At 52.7% G+C, this 18,619-nt stretch overlaps 2 protein-coding genes across 2 annotated transcripts; one reads left to right on the top strand and one right to left on the bottom strand.

The window, feature by feature from the left end:
* Positions 1 to 1,828: 1,828 nt before the first annotated feature.
* RON9 (rhoptry neck protein RON9) lies at positions 1,829 to 12,313 on the bottom strand. Its single transcript, XM_018782545.1, has 9 exons — positions 7,830 to 12,313; positions 7,127 to 7,278; positions 6,491 to 6,637; positions 5,819 to 6,037; positions 5,005 to 5,211; positions 4,491 to 4,721; positions 3,326 to 3,419; positions 2,990 to 3,066; positions 1,829 to 2,177 (listed from the first exon to the last, which is right to left on the bottom strand). The coding sequence occupies exons 1-9, from the start codon at positions 10,963 to 10,965 to the stop codon at positions 1,959 to 1,961; spliced, it is 4,482 nt and encodes a 1,493-aa protein (XP_018635648.1). The 5' UTR covers positions 10,966 to 12,313; the 3' UTR covers positions 1,829 to 1,958.
* A 228-nt stretch (positions 12,314 to 12,541) lies between these two features.
* Positions 12,542 to 18,154, top strand: TGME49_308590 (Mov34/MPN/PAD-1 family protein). Its single transcript, XM_018782544.1, has 7 exons — positions 12,542 to 14,165; positions 14,688 to 14,726; positions 14,898 to 15,025; positions 15,380 to 15,500; positions 16,149 to 16,237; positions 16,753 to 17,137; positions 17,503 to 18,154. The coding sequence occupies exons 1-7, from the start codon at positions 13,581 to 13,583 to the stop codon at positions 17,623 to 17,625; spliced, it is 1,470 nt and encodes a 489-aa protein (XP_018635649.1). The 5' UTR covers positions 12,542 to 13,580; the 3' UTR covers positions 17,626 to 18,154.
* The last annotated feature ends 465 nt before the right edge of the window (positions 18,155 to 18,619 follow it).

The raw sequence follows: 18,619 nt of genomic DNA, 5'->3' as shown, positions 1-18,619 counted from the left end.
GAATAGACTGTAATGCTTAGCATTTGCCGCCACTCACAGCGTCAACTCGCGCGAGGTCTGTGAGGTGTGCTTCTGAAATGACACTCAGCGTTCAGAAATATGCCTGTTGTATGCTATTTCCCCGTCCCCTGAATTCAACGCATACAAGATAATGCGCCCGTACGGAAGTTCTGCAGTTGCCGTTTCCCAGTCCGGTGTCCCTAACACAGCAAAGTAAAGGAGGCACTATCTTTTCTTGTAGAACATTATTACAACGGTGAAGATTGTGGAAACACAACCTGTTCGATCTGCCGCACTCTACTGCTCGATTTCCTTCACACCCCTGCACTGAACCGGTGTCTTCGACCTCAGCATGCATTATGGCATTCGATGCGCTGTGAGCATGGGACTAGTCCATCCAGAACCACCCCGTTTTTTTTTTCCACACTCACACCTCCTGACTGCGCCGCTGTGCCTCAAATACATGCGTTGGCAGTTATTTCATGCATCTACATATGGATAACGTTGAAAGATCGTCCACAACTTAATACTGCAGGCCAGCGCGCGGCCATCGTGCTGTTTTTGCAGATAACTCCGCTTAGAATGGGCACGACAGCGGTACGTATTCGCTTCCAAGTGGTTGCCACTTCGTCGCTGATTGTTTTCATCGGAGAGGACGTTGCTATTCCCTTGAGTTTGAGCTCGAAGTGTAATGAGTAAATCGAGTAAATGTCATCTGCTTTTTTTCGTGACAGCCCTGAATGACACTACAGCAACCAGCAGCGGCAAAATCGTTCTAGGCGGGCATAGTGTTTTCGTTGTTTTTATTCACGACGCTACCCTACAAGAGGACCCGTCCAGGCGCCATGCTGTACGCTGCTGGTTTGGTGTCCTGTAAGCGCTTCGGATCAGGTTCAGTCACTGGATTTCGAATGAAGCTAGCGTTCGCTCTATGATCCCACACAGAATCCCTGCGCCTTTCTGCCGCCCTGCCCGCCTCACGTGTACTTGTCTAGTTGCGGCCACACAACACGACTTACTGCAGTCATCCCATTGCGTGTACAGCTGGCCCATGCAGGCTGAACGACAAACATAAATGTATCGGTCCCGTCTGAGAGGGACAACTTTTCGTACCGGCATCGATGCAGCGTAGAGCCGCGACTCTCGGAACCCACGTAACTGGTTAAAGCTCTTCACAAGTTCACCCCGTAACTATCGCTGACTGGCCAGGATGTCCAGTGCACTTGAGGCAGGTGCGAGCATTTGCCAGCAGCAGCGTCATACAGGCTTACGGTCGAACAACAATGACTCATTCAAAGCAAACATCGAAAAGAAAACAAGTGTGTCTTCACATTCTTAGACCATCAAATGCGGTGGAGTGACTTTCACTTTTTCGGAAGGCCCTGATACAGACACGTTGGGACTTCATGAGACAAACCTGACGTGAGCACTTTTCAGACTGACGATGGCGTATTCTTCTCAGGACGTCTTGGGTGAACATTGGCTAATCGCAAGGCCAGACACTGTACCCAACATGCGGCTCTCTTACTTCCGTTCACTATAGCTCAGACTAACTCCGACGTGCGAGTCTCAGCCTCTCACGGTGAGAGGCACATTCGTTTACCGTGCTTGGAATGCACTCGCGCAAGGTCTAAGAATCAACTAGTGCAAGCAGCTACAACAGTGCTGCGTGGGAAACACATGTGTGCGACGAAAAACGGGAAAACAGAGTCTTTCTCCCGGAATCTCGATCCATCCCGTCTTTCTTCCCAGATGTGGCGTCATCGTTCGTGCTACCTGTCGACTCTAGCTCTGATTGCCATGGCTGGAAAGCCATACGTCTTTTTGAGTCCTTCTAAAATCAAATTTTCAAAAAAAAAGGTTTGGTTCTGTGTCTTTCCACACATCGGTTTTTGCATGCACATGAAATTATATGAGCCCCGTACATATATTTTTACCTACATGAAACACGATGAATTTTAGAACTGAGTTAGGAAAAAAGGAATTAGATAGACTAACAGGGCAGTAGCCAGCCCAAGAGGAGCCGAATACAGAGACGAAGCGGCGCCTTGTTCCATGGGAATGCACACAGGAGGGTCTGGGATGAACTCTGGTGAGCCGTCACGACTCATACAGGTGAGGGTAGCATGCCCGAGCAAGCGGAAGCCGTGGTGGCACTCGTAGGTGACTGTGTCTCCCTGAGAGTGCATAAAGGACACGAGCGAAACACAGAAACAACCATCGGAACTTGTGCATTCTTCTCAATGGCTGCATCCTCTGAGAACGGAACACCTATGAGAAACCGTCGCATGCCCGTGTTTCGCCATTGAACGAAACAAGCAACATTGTAAACGGAGAGAAAATGAGATAATACGAGGCGTGCTCTCCCATCGACATATACTGTCTGTCTGTTGGAGTGACTGCACCGAGTAAGAGCAGTAAAAGACGTAGATACGAGGTATTAGAAGACAACTACGTATCAGTCATCCCTATGTCTCCCCGTCGACTCCCAGAAAACACAAAGGGAGAAGTCTGAAGCCCCATCGGCTCGGGTATCAAATGATGGAATGACAAATGGAGGAAACACGGAAGACGCTTTTTCTCCTGGTCTAACTTTTGTGTCCGTTGCGACAAAAGAATGAGCACGAAACAAGAGAGGAAACATGACGGGATTGGGTTGAACCGGCTGCAGCCAGAAATAGAGGATGAGGTGGTAACACGTGAAAGAACCGTGAACACATTAAGAGGAGTGCAGGCCCTTTTGAAAGAGCCGTTGTGGACTTGAGGACTGAGCCCAGTTGCCACACAGAGAAGAACCACATGGTATGGGCTTCCTAGTTGAGGACCGGTGACACGACTACACCAAAGCACCTCCCTACGAACATTCAGTTTATTTTTCGTGTTCGAGGAAGAACGAGTGGATTGCGTCGCTCGCTCGATGAAGTAATCGCCATGGAAACACTGGAAAATCGTGCGAATTTGTGATAAGAGAGAACGGCGAGGGACTTACCACACGCATGAGCGAACCGAATTGTGTGTCTGACAAGACGTGTATCGAGTTCGCGACGCGCGGGATGAAGGGGCAGGCTGAGAAAGAGAGACAAAACGGCAAGATGGGCGAGAACAACATGAAGACGGGGGGTGAAATGAGAGACAAACGGGCTCAGGCACGACTTATGTGTTCCATGAAGGTGGAGTCTCCGCGCTTCGAAACTGGGAGGTTCTGACAACTGCAGCAACAGGAGGAGGTCTAAGAAGCCTGAGGTTCAGCAGAGCATGCATTCCGCGACCTAGAATCACACATGTCCCCAACTATAAAGAAAGAAGATACGCGCATGCAGCTTACAGGGCTTGCTGCTAACGGCCGTGAGGTATGCGAGGACGTCGTCGCCAGTTCGTTCTGCTGCTTCCTGAGCGAGATCGAGAGCAGTTTTGCCATCCTGAGAGGACAGAAAACCAGCAGCATGAGAAACGCTTTTGAATAGTGTTTCTCGCTTTCCCCTGAGAGTTGATGGGGGGGGGAGCCGAGCGCCTCAAAACAGGCCCCGAAAAAAGCCCCGTTCACCCTCGAGCCCCGCAGATCATTCAGGCACCTTGACGCACACGTCCACTACAAACCAGCAGCTGGTCTTTCTTGAACAGCGTCCTGTCCGTACTCTGCAATAAGCGAGCAACCGTGTTCACAATCTCTCCATGTCCAAGTCGAGAAGATAAGCATCCCACCAAATAGCTCAGGAAGCGGCCAAACCCTGTAGTGGACGTCTCCTGCGAAGGCCCTGAAATTGAAGGACTCTCCTGTGCCCTCGGGACTACCGAACATTCACTAGAGGCACAAAACGCCCAAGAGAATGTTGAACGCTCCGTTTCGAAAGGACGCTCTTGAAAAAATAGGATAAAGAGTTATCCGCCATGCCTGGCAAGCACTGGACTATGTGTCAATACACGAATCTGACCACTGCCTTTTGTCACTTCGTGGATATAAAGCTGAAGCGAATCCGACGCTCGACTCTACCAGGACGCAAGTTCATGAGTATCTCACGATGGAAGACAAAACGAAATCGACAGATCTAAAGAGACGGAAGATCAGCGTTGTTGCTACCGAGCTCGTGCGTTTCTCTGTTGCATAGCACCCACGAGGAACGCTGACATGTGAACTCGTGTGTGTCGACTTCGCGTGCGCTCTGCCGTTTCCATGATGCCCCCACTCAAAAGTTTCTCGGATTTCAATACCGCATGGCATCAAGGTGATTCCACACCGGTTTCGTTCCAGGTGTCATATCATACAGACAGCCGATCTATGCATACGTGTATGACCTACAAACTATAAATAGCACTTTACACGAGCGGCTAGTTCGCTTGGAGCGAGGACAAACGTTTTATGGTTAGGAAAGACGCCCTGACGGCCGCAATGAGCTCACAAGGTTCCCCAGACACACATCCGAACCCATGCGAGGTCCCACTTAATCACAACCTGAAGCGTAAAGAGAACTTTCCATGTACATCCTGCCTACCATGTTTTTGTCATGTAGGGGAACCCTGGCAATCTGCAGAAGGCGTTTCGCGATTTCGAGGTACCCGCCCAAAACCGCGTCCATGAGAGGTGTGTTCCCGTGGGCGTCCCGCGCCACAGGGTCTGCATGCTTCTCTAAAAGCAATTCCAGCGAGAGAGCCGGAACAATCTTGGCTGGGACGACGTCGAACGACGATGGCGCGGCAGCCAAATGAATAGGCGCCTTTCCATTCTGGAGAAACGAAAACGCGGGAGCAAAGATGTATCACCTATGGGTTCCCGACCCACTCGAGGTGCGGAGACATGTCGTCGTCTCCAGAGGGACCGTGTTCCTCTGGATAGATTTCCCACTCTCTCACGTGAACACATACGCGACCGCCGAATACAACGGTATGCCCCTGCATGGAACGACACAAGCTGTAGGCAGAGGACCCGTTCTCGCACACTGAGGCCTCACGAAGGCAGACGCCGACCAAACACGGTAAGTCGCGGGTTTCTTTTGCCAAAGCGCCTACCTTATTCGGCACATTCACCTTGATCGCATTCCCTGCCAAATTGAGCAAAGTGTTCATGGACTTGTCTGCGTTGAAAGCTGCAGCGTAGTGGAGGGGAGTGTTTCCCCGAATATCCTGAGACATCACGTCTGCACCTCGGTTGATGAGCAGCTTGACCAATTTGCACGAGTTCGAGGCCGCTGCGTAATGTAGGGCGGAGAGCCCAGCCTACGAAAGGAAGAGCAGCGAAGAAGAAAGGTGCAGATGGACAAAGGCAAGACGAAGGCTCCTTCTAAAACAGAGCTCAGTAGAGCACACCTCAAGACACTTGCTTTTGACTTCCTCTTTTTTTTCCCTTCCTCCTTCTTCTCCCACCTTCCCTCTTCAGCCAAGGCCTGCCTCGGCTTTCTTTCAGAAACTGCTTGTATCAAACGCGTGGATACTGGAATTCAACTGTGGACCACACTCTGACAGTGAGTTAACCTTTTCTGGATTTCTTTTGGACAGCTCGTTGTGCACACTGTTGAACAGCCTTTCTCACCTCGCCACACGAACAATCAAAATGCAGGCCATTCAAACAAATGAGGAATGATCCTCCATCTAGGCGAATGCTCTTGTTCTACGGGTGGCAATGAGAAACATACGGGGTAAGTTCGAATCACGGTGACATGCAGTCCGGGTTCCTACATTGCGTCTTTGTTGTTGCTCTTTCCTCTTGTTTCTGTCCAAAAAAGGCCAGTTCCGTTTCGGTTGACGCCCCAGGGTTACACGTTGTACATGTAGTCAAGCTCCCTCCCTTTTCTCTCTTTCTCGTGTGCCCGAAACGCCAACTTACTTTGTCTCGTGCAGTGACATCTGCATTGCGGTCAATCAGAGCTCTGGCAAAAAGCTTTGAGAAGGGGTGACTTGAACGCGCGGCGATCATCAGAGGGGTCCGCCCTCCGACGTCTCGAACGTTTACGGGAGAGCCGTACTTCAAAAGAAGAAAAAGAGATTCGTAATTTTCCAGCGTTGGGTACCGTGCAACGTAGTGCAGAGGTCGCATGCCCATTCTCTGAGGAAACAGGAACCGAGAAAAAGAGAAATGATGTGCCATCTTAGCTCTTCACATTCGATAGGCCTGCCTCGATGCGCCTTCTATCCACTGCACACTCCTCTCAGAGGTGTCTCTGGGACTGCGCAGAAAACCTCTCTAGTGTGGCATCGGTGACAGTGCCGGCACTGTCTGCGGATATAGGAGAGCGCAGGATCCACGAGAGAGTAACCGGGTGTTTCAACTCCGACGGGTTCGGTTATGACGCAAAGACTAACACTCCACAGGTTTTGCATGCCTGGAAGAGACCTCCACCTGAAGAGACATCGAAAACGTGCTGGCGTTGTAGTCTTTTGCGTTTAAAACGTGAATAATGTGTGCGCCCGTCTCGCTACAAAGAGTGACCTGAGTCCGAGCCTTCTCTTGTGAAACATCGGGCCTTTTTTGACCTGTCTGCTGTCTTGCTTTTCTCACATTAGCTGCATCGGGAGAACGCGGGAAGGCCTCGATGTTGGGGAACGCTCCGTACTGAAGCAGAATCTCGACAACGCGAGGTTTGGATGCAGCGATCGCTGCGTGAATAACGCTGTCTCCATCCCGCACTCTCGGTGGGCTGCTTGTCTGGAAAGAACGCGCACAAAAGAATCACCTCTTTGCAGAGCGCAGGTGGACGCACCTCCACTCGAGACAGGAAGGGTCGGCGGGGTGACACCCCTGTCGATCCGTGCAAGCCGTTGCACAGAAAACGACGTTCGATGATACATCAGAAGCGGTGTGCTCTTCCTCCAGTGTGGCACAGGAAACAAACAACATATCTCGACTTTTGGAGTTTGAATCAAACACTAGGTTCTCTTGGACAAGAACGACGGAGGCATGCGACGAAAATGAACACCTCCTGTAGCTGACCAGACATTGCCTGAAGCGAGCGTTGGAAACATGGCGTAGTTTCTCTTGATGCGACGAAAAGATGAGAAAATTGACAAAGTCAAAACAGCGAAGATACAGCGGGAACAAGACCATCAGTCACACTCTTTCCGCACAGGGAGATGCACCATTACCGGAATGATGAGGTTAGAAGACGATCATAAAATCAATATCAAAGAGACATACCGGAGTTGCCCGACAGAACCGGAAATTGCGACTGATGTTGTTTGCAGTGTCGGCAGCTCGGAGAAACGCTGAGACCTCGCCAACTGTGAACGGGCCATCGATCCTCTTGAACAGTTCATCACAAAATTGTTGGTCGACTTTGGTGAAATTATCTGGAAAAATACAGAGAAAAAAGTCGATGGACAAACAGAATCTCCAGCCACCGTTCTGTGGCCGTGCTCGCAGACCCACTAGTCGAGACATAACAAGACCATTTTCCCTGAAGTCAAGTGCCTAGTTTGCGGTTATCTCGCGTCTCCCGAAGCTTCACAGGCGAACAAGGCAACAAAACACGAAAAATCGCACCTCTTTGCTAGCCGCCCCTCTCTTGATGAGCTGTGCACTACCTTTGACTCTTCGGTCTCAAACGCCCTGGTCAACGACAGCCCCTCCCCGCGACTCTAAACGGTCACGGTAGGTTTGTGTCGCTTTGTCTTGCTTCTCTGATCAATCTTGATCTACCCCTTTCCCAGCATCTCCTTTTCCGTACCACAAACATCGCGATCCGTTTCTGTCCTCACCCCCCGATGACTGGGTTGCCCTGGTTGCCTCCGTCACCGTTTCTTTCTAGACAACTTCTTGCGAACAGCAACTCGGCAAGACACTTCCGCGCTCACGGCAGTTGCACTCCTCAATCTTTGCCCGCACTTCTACTGGTTCTTACCGTTCCTTTCACAGACTTCCAGCAGCTTCTTCGCCTCGGCCTCGACCTCCTGTCTCCTCGTGACATAGCATCCGTCGCTGACGCTATCTGCTCTCCCCGCCTCCTGCTCCGCGCCAGCTGTCTCCGCTTCAGCTGCAAGCTGTGGTGTCTGAGTCTCAGCCCCGTGCAGCTCCCCGACCTCGCCTGTCGCGTCTTTTTGCTGCTCGTCAGCTGCGGGGCCTGCGGACTCCACAGAATCATCTTGTTGATCTGCCCCATGGGCTTCGTTCTCGTGGCTAGCTCCGGCAGCTGAAGCAGCCGCGGCTTCTGGAGCGCCGGTTCCAACTTCGTCGCGGCCCTGTTCATCTAGGCCAGGGGCCTCCTGGTCCGCGGCAGGCACATCTTTATTCTCGCCGCTCTCCTCCTGTGGCTGTGCTTCGCCATTCGCTCCAGATCCGCCTTCCGCATCGGCTTCAGCATCTGAACCCTCCTGCGTCTCCGCCGGTTGCTCCTGTGCCGGCTCTTCCGCTGCCTCCGTACCCTTTTCTTCAGCTTGCTCAGGAGTGGATTCTTCTGCAGGTGACTCTGAAGGCTGTGACGCGTTCTCCCGCTCTTGTCCCTGAGCCTGTTCTGGGGACTGTTCTTCCGCCGGTGAATGCGTAGACTGTGAGGCCTCTTCCGGTTCCTCTGTCTGTTTCGGTTCTTCAGCATTTTCTCCTGCAGGCGTTTCGGATGATTGCGAGGCGTTCGCCTGCTCCTCTCCCTGTTTCGGTTCTTCAGCATTTTCTTCGGCAGGTGTTTCGGATGATTGCGAGGCGTTCGCCTGCTCCTCTGCCTGTTTCGGTTCTTCAGCATTTTCTTCGGCAGGCGTTTCGGATGACTGCGAGGCGTTCGCCTGCTCCTCTCCCTGTTTCGGTTCTTCAGCATTTTCTTCGGCAGGTGTTTCGGATGATTGCGAGGCGTTCGCCTGCTCCTCTGCCTGTTTCGGTACTTGAGCATTTTCTTCCGCAGGCGTTTCGGATGATTGCGAGGCGTTTGCCTGCTCCTCTCCCTGTTTCGGTTCTTCAGCATTTTCTTCGGCAGGTGTTTCGGATGATTGCGAGGCGTTCGCCTGCTCCTCTGCCTGTTTCGGTTCTTGAGCGTTTTCTTCGGCAGGCGTTTCTGATGATTGCGAGGCGTTCTCACGCTCCTCTGCCTGTTTCGGTTCTTGAGCGTTTTCTTCGGCAGGCGTTTCGGATGACTGCGAGGCGTTCGCCTGCTCCTCTGCCTGTTTCGGTTCTTCAGCGTTTTCTTCGGCAGGCGTTGCCGATGACTGCGAGGCGTTCGCCTGCTCCTCTCCCTGTTTCGGTTCTTGAGCATTTTCTTCCGCAGGCGTTTCGGATGATTGCGAGGCGTTCGCCCGCTCCTCTGCCTGTTTCGGTTCTTCAGTGTTTTCTTCGGCAGGCGTTTCGGATGACTGCGAGGCGTTCGCCTGCTCCTCTGCCTGTTTCGGTTCTTCAGCATTTTCTTCGGCAGGCGTTTCGGATGATTGCGAGGCGTTCGCCTGCTCCTCTGCCTGTTTCGGTTCTTCAGCATTTTCTTCGGCAGGCGTTTCGGATGACTGCGAGGCGTTCGCCTGCTCCTCTGCCTGTTTCGGTTCTTGAGCGTTTTCTTCGGCAGGCGTTTGGGATGACTGCGAGGCGTTCGCCTGCTCCTCTGCCTGTTTCGGTTCTTCAGCATTTTCTTCGGCAGGTGTTTCGGATGATTGCGAGGCGTTCGCCTGCTCCTCTGCCTGTTTCGGTTCTTCAGCATTTTCTTCGGCAGGCGTTTCGGATGACTGCGAGGCGTTCGCCTGCTCCTCTGCCTGTTTCGGTTCTTCAGCGTTTTCTTCGGCAGGCGTTTCGGATGACTGCGAGGCGTTCGCCTGCTCCTCTGCCTGTTTCGGTTCTTCAGCATTTTCTTCGGCAGGCGTTTCGGATGACTGCGAGGCGTTCGCCTGCTCCTCTGCCTGTTTCGGTTCTTCAGCATTTTCTTCTGCAGGTGTTTCTGAAGACTGTGAGGCCTCTTCCTGATCGTGTCCTTGAGCTTGGTCTGAAGCTTGCGTTTGCCCATGCGCGTCCGTATGTTTCACTGCTTCATGGGGGTTGGAATCTTCGCTCGCGGCCTCTGCAGAGTTGCTGCCGTTCGTGGCGTTGTGTTCCTCTGCGTGAGGGCATGGCGCATGTTCGGCTACAGGAGTTTCATGCGATTGTGCGGGTGCAGAGGATGAACTGGAATTCGCCTCTTCGCTGCCTTGTTCCGTTTCCTGCCCCTCTTCGTGCTGCGTGGTAGAAGCTCCCTCACCACCTTTCTGATCTGCTCTCACCTCGTTCGTTTTTTCGTGCCCGTCTGTTCCTGTCTTCCCTCCTGACTTGCTTGCGATCAGACAAGCACGCGGACAAGACAACTTCTCAGATGAGGCCGATGCATTTTCGCCTTCCTCTGGAGCGGCCTGAGCCTGTTTTCCTGGCTTGTTTGTCTCTCCGTCCTGCTCGTCTCTGTCCTCAGACCTCGCCGCCGCTTCGTCTCCCGTCTCCGAGTCCTTCGATTCTGTCTTTTCTTCGTTTTTGCTGTCATTCTCACTCACTGACGACTTTTCCTCTTCACTCTCGGCTTTGTCGGACTCCCCCTCCTTATTTTCTCCCTCCTCCTCCGCACCGCTTCCTTCGTTCCTATCTTCGGTCAAAGCCACCCAGCTAGCCCCGAGGCCGTCGTCGTGCACCGGAAGGGAAGAGTGGGCGAGAGGGGTCCTACGGTTGTTGTGTGGGGTCTGCCACCGCTGAGCGCGAAAGAGAGACGGAGAGAGAGAAGCGGCCACCGGGAGACTGTCCTTTTCATCGTCCGCAAAAGGAGAAATATCGAGAGCAGTGTCAGAGCTAACAGATGTGGAGCCGTCCTCGTCGTTCGCTGGCCAAACAGACATCGACGACAAATACGGTGACCAGGCACCGGCGGGATTAGGGATGGAGGCCACCGTCGTAGCGGACGAGAAGAGCGACGAAAAAAGAAGCACACCGACGAACGGAAGAAGCACCGTCGCGCCAGAGACACCGAGGGACGGCGGGCAAAAGAAAGGGGGAAAACGAGGCCGGTTGACACTCTCCATTTTGCGGGCAGATTCTGGGAAAACGGAGAGCATGCACCGCCAAGGGATCGCTACCAGGCGACACAGAGCAGAGGCTGAAAACGTTCCTGCTGTTTTGAACGGACACTCCGTCCACGAGAAGATACCAAAGAAAAAACGATGCCGTCGTCCAAGTCACAGTATATAATTCCAAGGAAAAAAAATCCAGGCAGCACTTCGTTTCCCTGCTTGGTCAGTGAGGTGAGTGTGCGGCCCTGCGTCTTGGGGGAGCGCCCGGCCGTTTCGCCGTCGTTACTTCCTTCTTGCCTAGACGAAATCACTGTACCTCTACGAAGAGCGACTCTTTCTCGGTTGATGAAGTGGACAACGACTGACCCGTGGTCCCGGTGACGGCGCATCCACGAAACTCAAAATCCGACCGTCCCTGTGCACGACTGTTCAAAGATGCTACACTCGCTTCCCTCAGAAGCGGACACAACCGGCGAGAAACACAAATTTTGCCTTCGCCTGTGCGATATGACGGTTGATTCCGTTCTTGACCCACACAGATTCCCACGCAAGACGAATCGCGCAGTTCTGCGTCCGTATTCATACACCTGAGACTGGCTGGCGCAAGCAGTCGCTGAGACTGGGAGGGGTATTTGCACTCAGGATCACGGGTTAGGAAAACGTTTCAAATCGATGGATTCGCACAAGTCATGTCAAGCTAGAAAATAAATTGAGATTCGGTGGAGATCTTCGGCCCGGATCCCGCGAGACATCGGAAAATTGCATTGAAACTGCAGTGCATGGGTACCGTAGGCACTCTCAAGCAGATGCTGTTCATATCGATAGGGGACCGGGTCTGGACCCAGTACCATACATGGATTCCGCCTTTAAAGCTTGCCCACGAAGAAGGTGAGGCACTCTAGCGGTGAGAATCTCTAGGTTACAGCGCTGTCCGATGGCGAAGCGCCTCTGCTGTTCAGGGGGAACCCGCCTGTAGCGACGGTCCTCCGTCCCCGCTTCCCATGTTTTTTATTTTCTTACTCTGGCCGGCAGCGTGCAAAAGGCGACGAACGCTCCAGCAAAGCGTGACAAGTAGAAGACTTTCACCAACAGAACGTCTCAAATCGCTGCACTGCACCGCCGACGCTCCAGCAGCTCCTCAGCGCACGCAGGCGTGACTGAAAGATTCCCTAGCAAATTACTGGCGGAGACCGTGGCACAAATATTGCAGGCAACCGATCAGCCAAAGCAAAAGAAAGGTAGCTGCTGTGGAAAGGGAACTATTCAGCGAAAAGACCGGACGCTCAAGAGACAAGGCTCTTTGCTCTAAAGAAGGCAGCAGGTTCATTCCCGACACGATATTCACAGCGAGGGAGCGAGCTGTGGTTCTACTATAGATGAGGTTGATTTTCCCAGGAATGTGGACAAGAAAAGAAAGTTCCGCAAACCGGGGGCCGTGGAGAACAGAGGAGAGAACGCACAAGGGACAACGTATGCAAACTGCCTTTCCCCGGGGTTGGCTAGCTTGGTGACCGCGCTCGGTCCCGATGTCTTGCTCGGCCACGCCAGCCGCAGAAGTGACACTGCGTGGGCCCCGGGCGCGAAGAAACAAGGCCTTTCTGCTGTTTTCTGTTGCGCTTTTCCCCCCGTCAATCAGTAGGGCATCTGTGAGAGTTCGCGCGAGACGCTGCGACGGTTTTTCCGACTCTCACCTGCACTTTAAACGCAGAAAACACCGCTCTTTTCCCCCGGTTGTTGACCTTCCGGCAGAAAGCGGAGGGAGGTCACGGCAGCGACGGACACGAGACTCGCGCAACGTCTGAGTTTTCGACAAGACGCGCTTACCAGCCGGGCTGCGTGCATGCGCTGTCAAAGCACACTTTACCGAAGAATAAAGGGACAGACACGGGAAAGAGGAATGCTTTCCTCGAGTCCAGGTCGATTTTTGCGAGTTGTTTCTCTGCACACACCCGCGAATTTCTCTCGGGCTCTTCGACTCCGTTTCCCATGCGGCTCTGGCTCTTCGTTGCAATGCGATGTGCGCTCTAGGGAACCCCAGTAAACGGGGGGGGCATTTTCTCGTTATGTTGGCTAACTGTCGATCCAGAAGCTGACAAACAACGCACTGAAGAACGGAAGAGAAAAGTAAACGGAAGAAACTGGCAGAACAAGCGAGCGAGAGGAAGCAAGGGGAAGCGGCACAGAACCACAGAGACGGAGAGGCGAGCAGGGAGGATAGACGGGAGACAAGGAAACGCAGATGCGGGCGAGGGAGCAACAACCGAGGAAGACCAGAGAGATGAGGCAAAACAGGACGAAGAAGCGAGGAACTGAGGCAGAGGGGTGGTAGGGGAAACACACAGGGAACCCAGACGAGGAAGCACGGACGCAAATTCGGTCGAGAGTGACGCGCGAAGAGTCTTCAGGAAGCGGAAGGAAGTTGCTGGGACACCGAGGAAAACTCAAAATCGGAGACGGCGATAATCTCTGGTGAAGAGGGAAAGAAATGACAGCAGAATGGAGACAAAGCTGCAACGTCTGTCTCCCTGGTAATCTGCAATGTCCCTCTGTCCAAGACTCACCCGCTGCCTTGTGTCTCCTACCTCTTTCGCCGATTTCTTGTTTCTCCTGCCTCGGTTCCCCTCCGTCTCGTAGATCCTCGCTTTTTCCCCATCTGAAGGATGGCACTCAGCTTTTCGGCCTCGGGTTGTTGGGCGTCTCTCCCGCCGACTCTGTCACTTGAAGACTTTTGCTTGGCGCACTCGCCGTCGGACCGAGAGCAGCAGGAGCTCCACTCGCGTCTCCCGCGTCTTCTGCCCACGGGCTTCTCGACTGTGCGCCTGTCTCCTCTCGCCCTCCTTCAGATGTTTCTGCACGCGCGCCAAGGGATTCCCCTCGAAGTCATGGGCCTCATGCTCGGCTCTGTTTCCCCGATCTCTTCGTCTGTGAAGTCTGCCTCTTCGCCTTTAGAGCAGCTTGGCGACCAGGCGTTTGTAGTCCACTCCGTTTTCCGCTTGCCAGTTGAGGGCACAGAGACTCGCGTCAACGCAGGAGCCGAAGCCAACGAATACATGGTCGACTTCGTCCAGCGCGCCGAAGAAGCGCTTTCGCCCCCAGTGAGGCCAGACGAGCCAGACGAAGGAGTCGGACTCTGCGTCGTCGGATGGTACCACAGCCACCCTGGTTATCGCTGCTGGCTCAGCGGAATTGATGTAGAGACCCAGAAACTCCATCAACGCGGCCAGGACCCTTTCGTCGCTGTTGTGGTGAGACAAAGCAGAAAGAAACGGAGTCAGAGAGGGGACTAAAAGAGAAACGAGGAAGAGGGAGAGAAAGATTTCGAGGCTAAAGACTAGAGAAATACACACGTCGGGTCAAAAGAAAAGAAGGGGGATTACCACTCCCGACGAGCGTTTAAAGGGAACGGGAAAGCAGGTTGGACGGAAAGGACGAGAGGGAAGAGGAGGCAGAGACATTCTGAGGAGACAGAGGACTGGAGAAAAGCGGAAACGGAGAGATGAATTGATGAAATGGAGACGTTATGTCACCTTGCCCGCAGGTGGTTTTGCCTCTTCCCCTCTCGGGCTGATGTGAACTGCGCGGCTGCCTCCTTTTAAACACATCGTTTTCTCTTCCTGTTCCGTTTTTTTCACTTTTTCTCATCTCCTTTCTTCGTTTTCCTTCTCGTTCCCTTTCTTTCTTTCTTCGTTGCCTTCGTTCCCCTTCGATTTCTGTTTCCTTGTGATGATTCGGCCGGTCCCTTTTTGAGTCAACGTCTGCACTCTCAGGTGGATCCCACTAGGACGCTGGCTACCGGCGAAGTCGATGTAAGGAAAGGACGACGGGAGATTTCCTTGGCAGCCTCTTTCGCCTGCAAACGCATGGTGTTAGAGCCGTAGTTTCGTACACATCACTTTCTGTTCTGGCGTCACTCTCTGCTTTTTCCCCTCATTTATTGCTGTTCTCTCTCACTTTTGTCTCTCCTGTTGTGCCCACAGATCGGAGCCTTCCGCTGCTACCCCGATCACTCGCAGAACGCGCGACTCGACTCTGTGCAGAAGAGCAGACACGACCAGGCCGGAGTGCCGGCGGAAAAGGCCTCGGACTTTGGTGTTCACTGGCGAGAGTAGGTCGTTTCAGTCTTCTCTTTTCCTTTTCCTAAGTTTCTTTGTGCGTCCTCTTACACGTTTTCTCCGCCTTGCCGCGGCCATGCCCCCTCTCCTCGTTCTGACTTCCAGCTTGTGCGTTGTCTTGATTCTGCTCTGTTGTTCACTTCTTTCTTTTCGCCTCTTGCTTGCTGCCTCATCTCGTGAGGAGGCTTTCCGGAGAGCTGGGAAAACGAGCGGAAGGCACAAGTGTCACTCGCCCTGTGGCCGGCTGGCGAGTCTTTAACCTTTTTTTCGTCTGGCTTATTCACTTTCTCTGTTTCTTAGAATCGTGTCTGTTGCGTGTTACCTTTCCCTCTGCCTATGTTTCTCAGATACTACAAACTTAATGTCGAACTTCTATGCTCGTCTCTGGACGCGCTGCTCATTGAAAGGCTCTCTGAGGCGGCCTGGTTTGCGCCTCTCCTCCGGGGACCTCAAGATCAAACTGCTGCGGTGAGTCGTCACGTGACTTTTTTCTTTTCGCTCTCGCGGTCGTTATCTGCTTTCTGTCGCCGGCCTTTTCCGCCGTTAAAAGAATGAACACCTTAATCGATAATGCATCGATTCTGATGGTCGTACCAACACGTAGGTAGCTGTCGGGGGAATCGCAACGCTTGTAGTTGTTTCAGTGGCTTGCGGTAGAACATCATGCTTCCGTCTTTTTTCGATTCGCCAGCCCTTCTTCTCCACTCTCTATTTCTTGTTTTGCGTTGCTTTTTTCCTGTCGGTTCCCTTTCTGCTGCCCGCTCTCCTCTGTGTTCCCTCTGTTCTCTAAAGAGGTGGCGTGCAAAAGGTCTTCAGAACTCCCTACGGTTTTCACTCGCATTAAAGAGAAGAAACAACTACTCGGACGGTGTTGTGGTTAGTCGCTCTGTACTGGAAGGGATAGGACTTACGGTTGTTCCACGTAGCCTCTGCGTTCATTCAAAATTCGTAGGAATCCTGCAGGCATAGAGCCCGCGTCTTCTCCCGTCTGAGGAGTACTCTTCACTCTCTGGTATACACGACGCTTAGAACGCAACTGAGGTGGAAACACTTCAGTGTCGTCAGTGACAACTGCATCATCTGTGAGAGCGATGTATGCATGCGCCGTTTTGACAGACCCGGCGAGCGTACCGCACATCGCAGATTCTCAACGTCGCGAGCAAGGCCCGCCAAGCAGAAACTTCTTTCTTCCCCGCTCTGCCGAAGTAAATTGTCCCTTGCAGTCTTCTTTAGTCCGCCTCTTGTTTATTCAGTTCGTATCCTCTGTCGCTTGCATCGTAAAGACGTACTCAAATGCATACACGACCGTACATACAATCAAAATCTGTGAATACACACTTCCATGGGAACTCTGTACTCAGATGCACTCACACAGACACGTAGATACATACTCGCTGAAGCCAGACGCGTTTCCCTCCCCCAGACAAGCTCTTTGACATATCAAGGTTTGCTTTTCTTTGTTTAACGCACCTCTTTGCTGTCTTATGTTCTCTCCAACGCTTTTAATATTTCGTGTCATTGTCTCCCTTAACGCGCTGCTGCTCAATGGGGACACCATGTTCAAAGGGCGTTCCTCTCCCTTCTTTTGCCTCGTTTCTGCTGCGTTTGGGGAAGAACTTCAGAGCAGAGACGTCCTAAAATATAGTATTTTTCTGTCGTTTTCTCGTACCTTCTCAACAGTTTGTTTTTCTTGTCTGCTGCTGTCTCCCTGCCTCTCCAGGCCTTGCTCATCCCTCTCACTCCACACCCCACACCCTGGGCCTTCTCCTGTCTCCTCGACCTCGAGCTCCAGCCGTTTGCAGGCTCCGGAAGAGGGCTCTGTCTCCGGTGGAAAGGCGACAGGGGAGGCGAGTTTGCTGGCGCGACCAGGAGCGCAAGAGCGCCTTGTGTGTTTACTGGAAGAAGAGGAGCAGACAGAACGCCTGCAGCAACAGTCCGTCGTGCTGCTACAGTCGCACCTTGAGAAGAAATACGCGCGAATCCTCCAGAACGGAGACCTGGCGAGCGCTGAAGAAGAGAGAGAAGACAGACTCGACGAACTGCTACGAGAGGCCCATCAACTCGCCTGTGACCAACGACAGTCTGTCCTCTCTGCAGCCGTCGGGGTGAGAAGGAAACAGTGATGTTCTTTTTCTGGGGTCATCAGTTATGTCTGCAGCTCTTGCAGTGAGGAGGAAAAGTCTAGGTGTGATTCTTCTGGGGTTGTCACTCTTGCTTCGAGGCCGTCTCGCGCACGGCTGTCTCAAGCGCACTTGTGTCCTCAAGCTGCTCGCTCAGAGACCAAGTTGTAGAAAATGCTGATATCCTGGAGAAGAGCTTAAGCGTGAGAGCAGAAGAGATAAGGTCAAGAAGAAGGCACTGTGCGACTTGAGGGCAGAAAAGCTGTCTTTCGAGAGAGAGGTTTCTGAAAACACGGCGCGCCAGTTCACTGGCGCTCATATCTCTTCCAACTTTTCTCTTGTTTTCTCAGGACATCATCTTCGGCCGTGAAGCTGAGAGCACTTCGTGGTTGGCCATAAAGAGGCGACTGCGAGAGGAGCGAGGAGGGCGCTCCTCGGCCTGTCCAAGTTGGCCAGGCTCCGTACGGCTCTGACAGGCGCACAGAAACAGAGTCCTACGGAGGGGCGTGCTACAACTGTTCTGTTTCTCGTAAGAGACAGAACGATTCTCAAACCTAACACGAATTGCGAGCTAAATGGAAAAAAGGAATCAGGGCACCGTTTCAATCCTTATTGATAATGTAGAATTTAGCAAACAAGAGAAACCCCCGGGTCTCTTTCGCCCGGCTCAGGCGTGGCGTGAGAACGGCGCGAGACGACAGTTGAAATGTAGTGAAGTGAAAAGCCGTTCTGTCTAATCCTCTGAGTAGCTCGAGTCAGGAGCACATTATGTCATGGCACGAGGAAAGAAACCTGAGACTGCATTCGTTTTTGGGGAATCGACTTCCCCTGTTGCTGCTGTCTTCTGGCAAGCTCAGACGCAACTGTTGTTTTCCTTCTCCCGCGCGTAACAGACAAAATCGATGTGTAATTTCGTGCGACTCTGAAATCTGAGAAACGCGGGGCTCTGTGCCTGACTGTAGATCCGGGCGGCAAACGGGCAAGAGAGCGGAGAAGCACGAGAAACAAGAGACAACGAAGAGACTTTAAGGGATAGAGAGATGGGCGAGAGGAACAGAGACAGTAGTCGCCCCTCAAGTTGTCTCTTTCTTGCAGATTCTCTGCTTGTGTCCACATACAGGTAGCGACTGATGCGCCTCTAGATGCCACGTTTTTTGAATATCGAGTCACCTCGTCTATCTTCTCTCTGAACACAGAAGTGGGCGTGTAGACTGGTGGGTTGACGCTGATACGCATACAGAAACAGGGCAAACAAACGCCACGCGAAGCATCGTGAAGTATGGCAAGTTCCTCGATGGTTTAGCTAAGCTCGAGAAAGCATAACAACGGTCGTCAACTCGTGTTTCTCTGAAACTGGGTAAGCTTTTGCCAAACGAACCCGCCGTACCAGTTCTGTCCGTTTTGTGATTCGAGAGGAAAGATGGCGAACCGGCAGGCAGAAGTCAAGGTTGCTAAAAGGTAAAAGCG

The sequence above is a fragment of the Toxoplasma gondii genome, chromosome XI (genome assembly GCF_000006565.2).
Source record: "Toxoplasma gondii ME49 chromosome XI, whole genome shotgun sequence".
Classification (NCBI taxonomy): domain Eukaryota; phylum Apicomplexa; class Conoidasida; order Eucoccidiorida; family Sarcocystidae; genus Toxoplasma; species Toxoplasma gondii.
Note: the sequence above shows the minus strand (reverse complement) of the source record. Positions and strands in the feature narration are given on the sequence as shown.

Coding starts and splice junctions, on each gene's coding strand:
- RON9 (XM_018782545.1), bottom strand. CDS start 10,965: ATGCTCTCCGTTTTCCCAGAATCTGCCCGCAAAATGGAGAGTGTCAAC. Junction 6,038..6,490: donor GTTCTCCCGATGCAGCTAAT/GTGAGAAAAGCA, acceptor CTGTTTCCTCAG/AGAATGGGCATGCGACCTCT. Junction 2,178..2,989: donor TCGGTTCGCTCATGCGTGTG/GTAAGTCCCTCG, acceptor ATGCACTCTCAG/GGAGACACAGTCACCTACGA.
- TGME49_308590 (XM_018782544.1), top strand. CDS start 13,581: ATGGCACTCAGCTTTTCGGCCTCGGGTTGTTGGGCGTCTCTCCCGCCG. Junction 14,727..14,897: donor TGGCTACCGGCGAAGTCGAT/GTAAGGAAAGGA, acceptor TTGTGCCCACAG/ATCGGAGCCTTCCGCTGCTA. Junction 17,138..17,502: donor TCCTCTCTGCAGCCGTCGGG/GTGAGAAGGAAA, acceptor TTGTTTTCTCAG/GACATCATCTTCGGCCGTGA.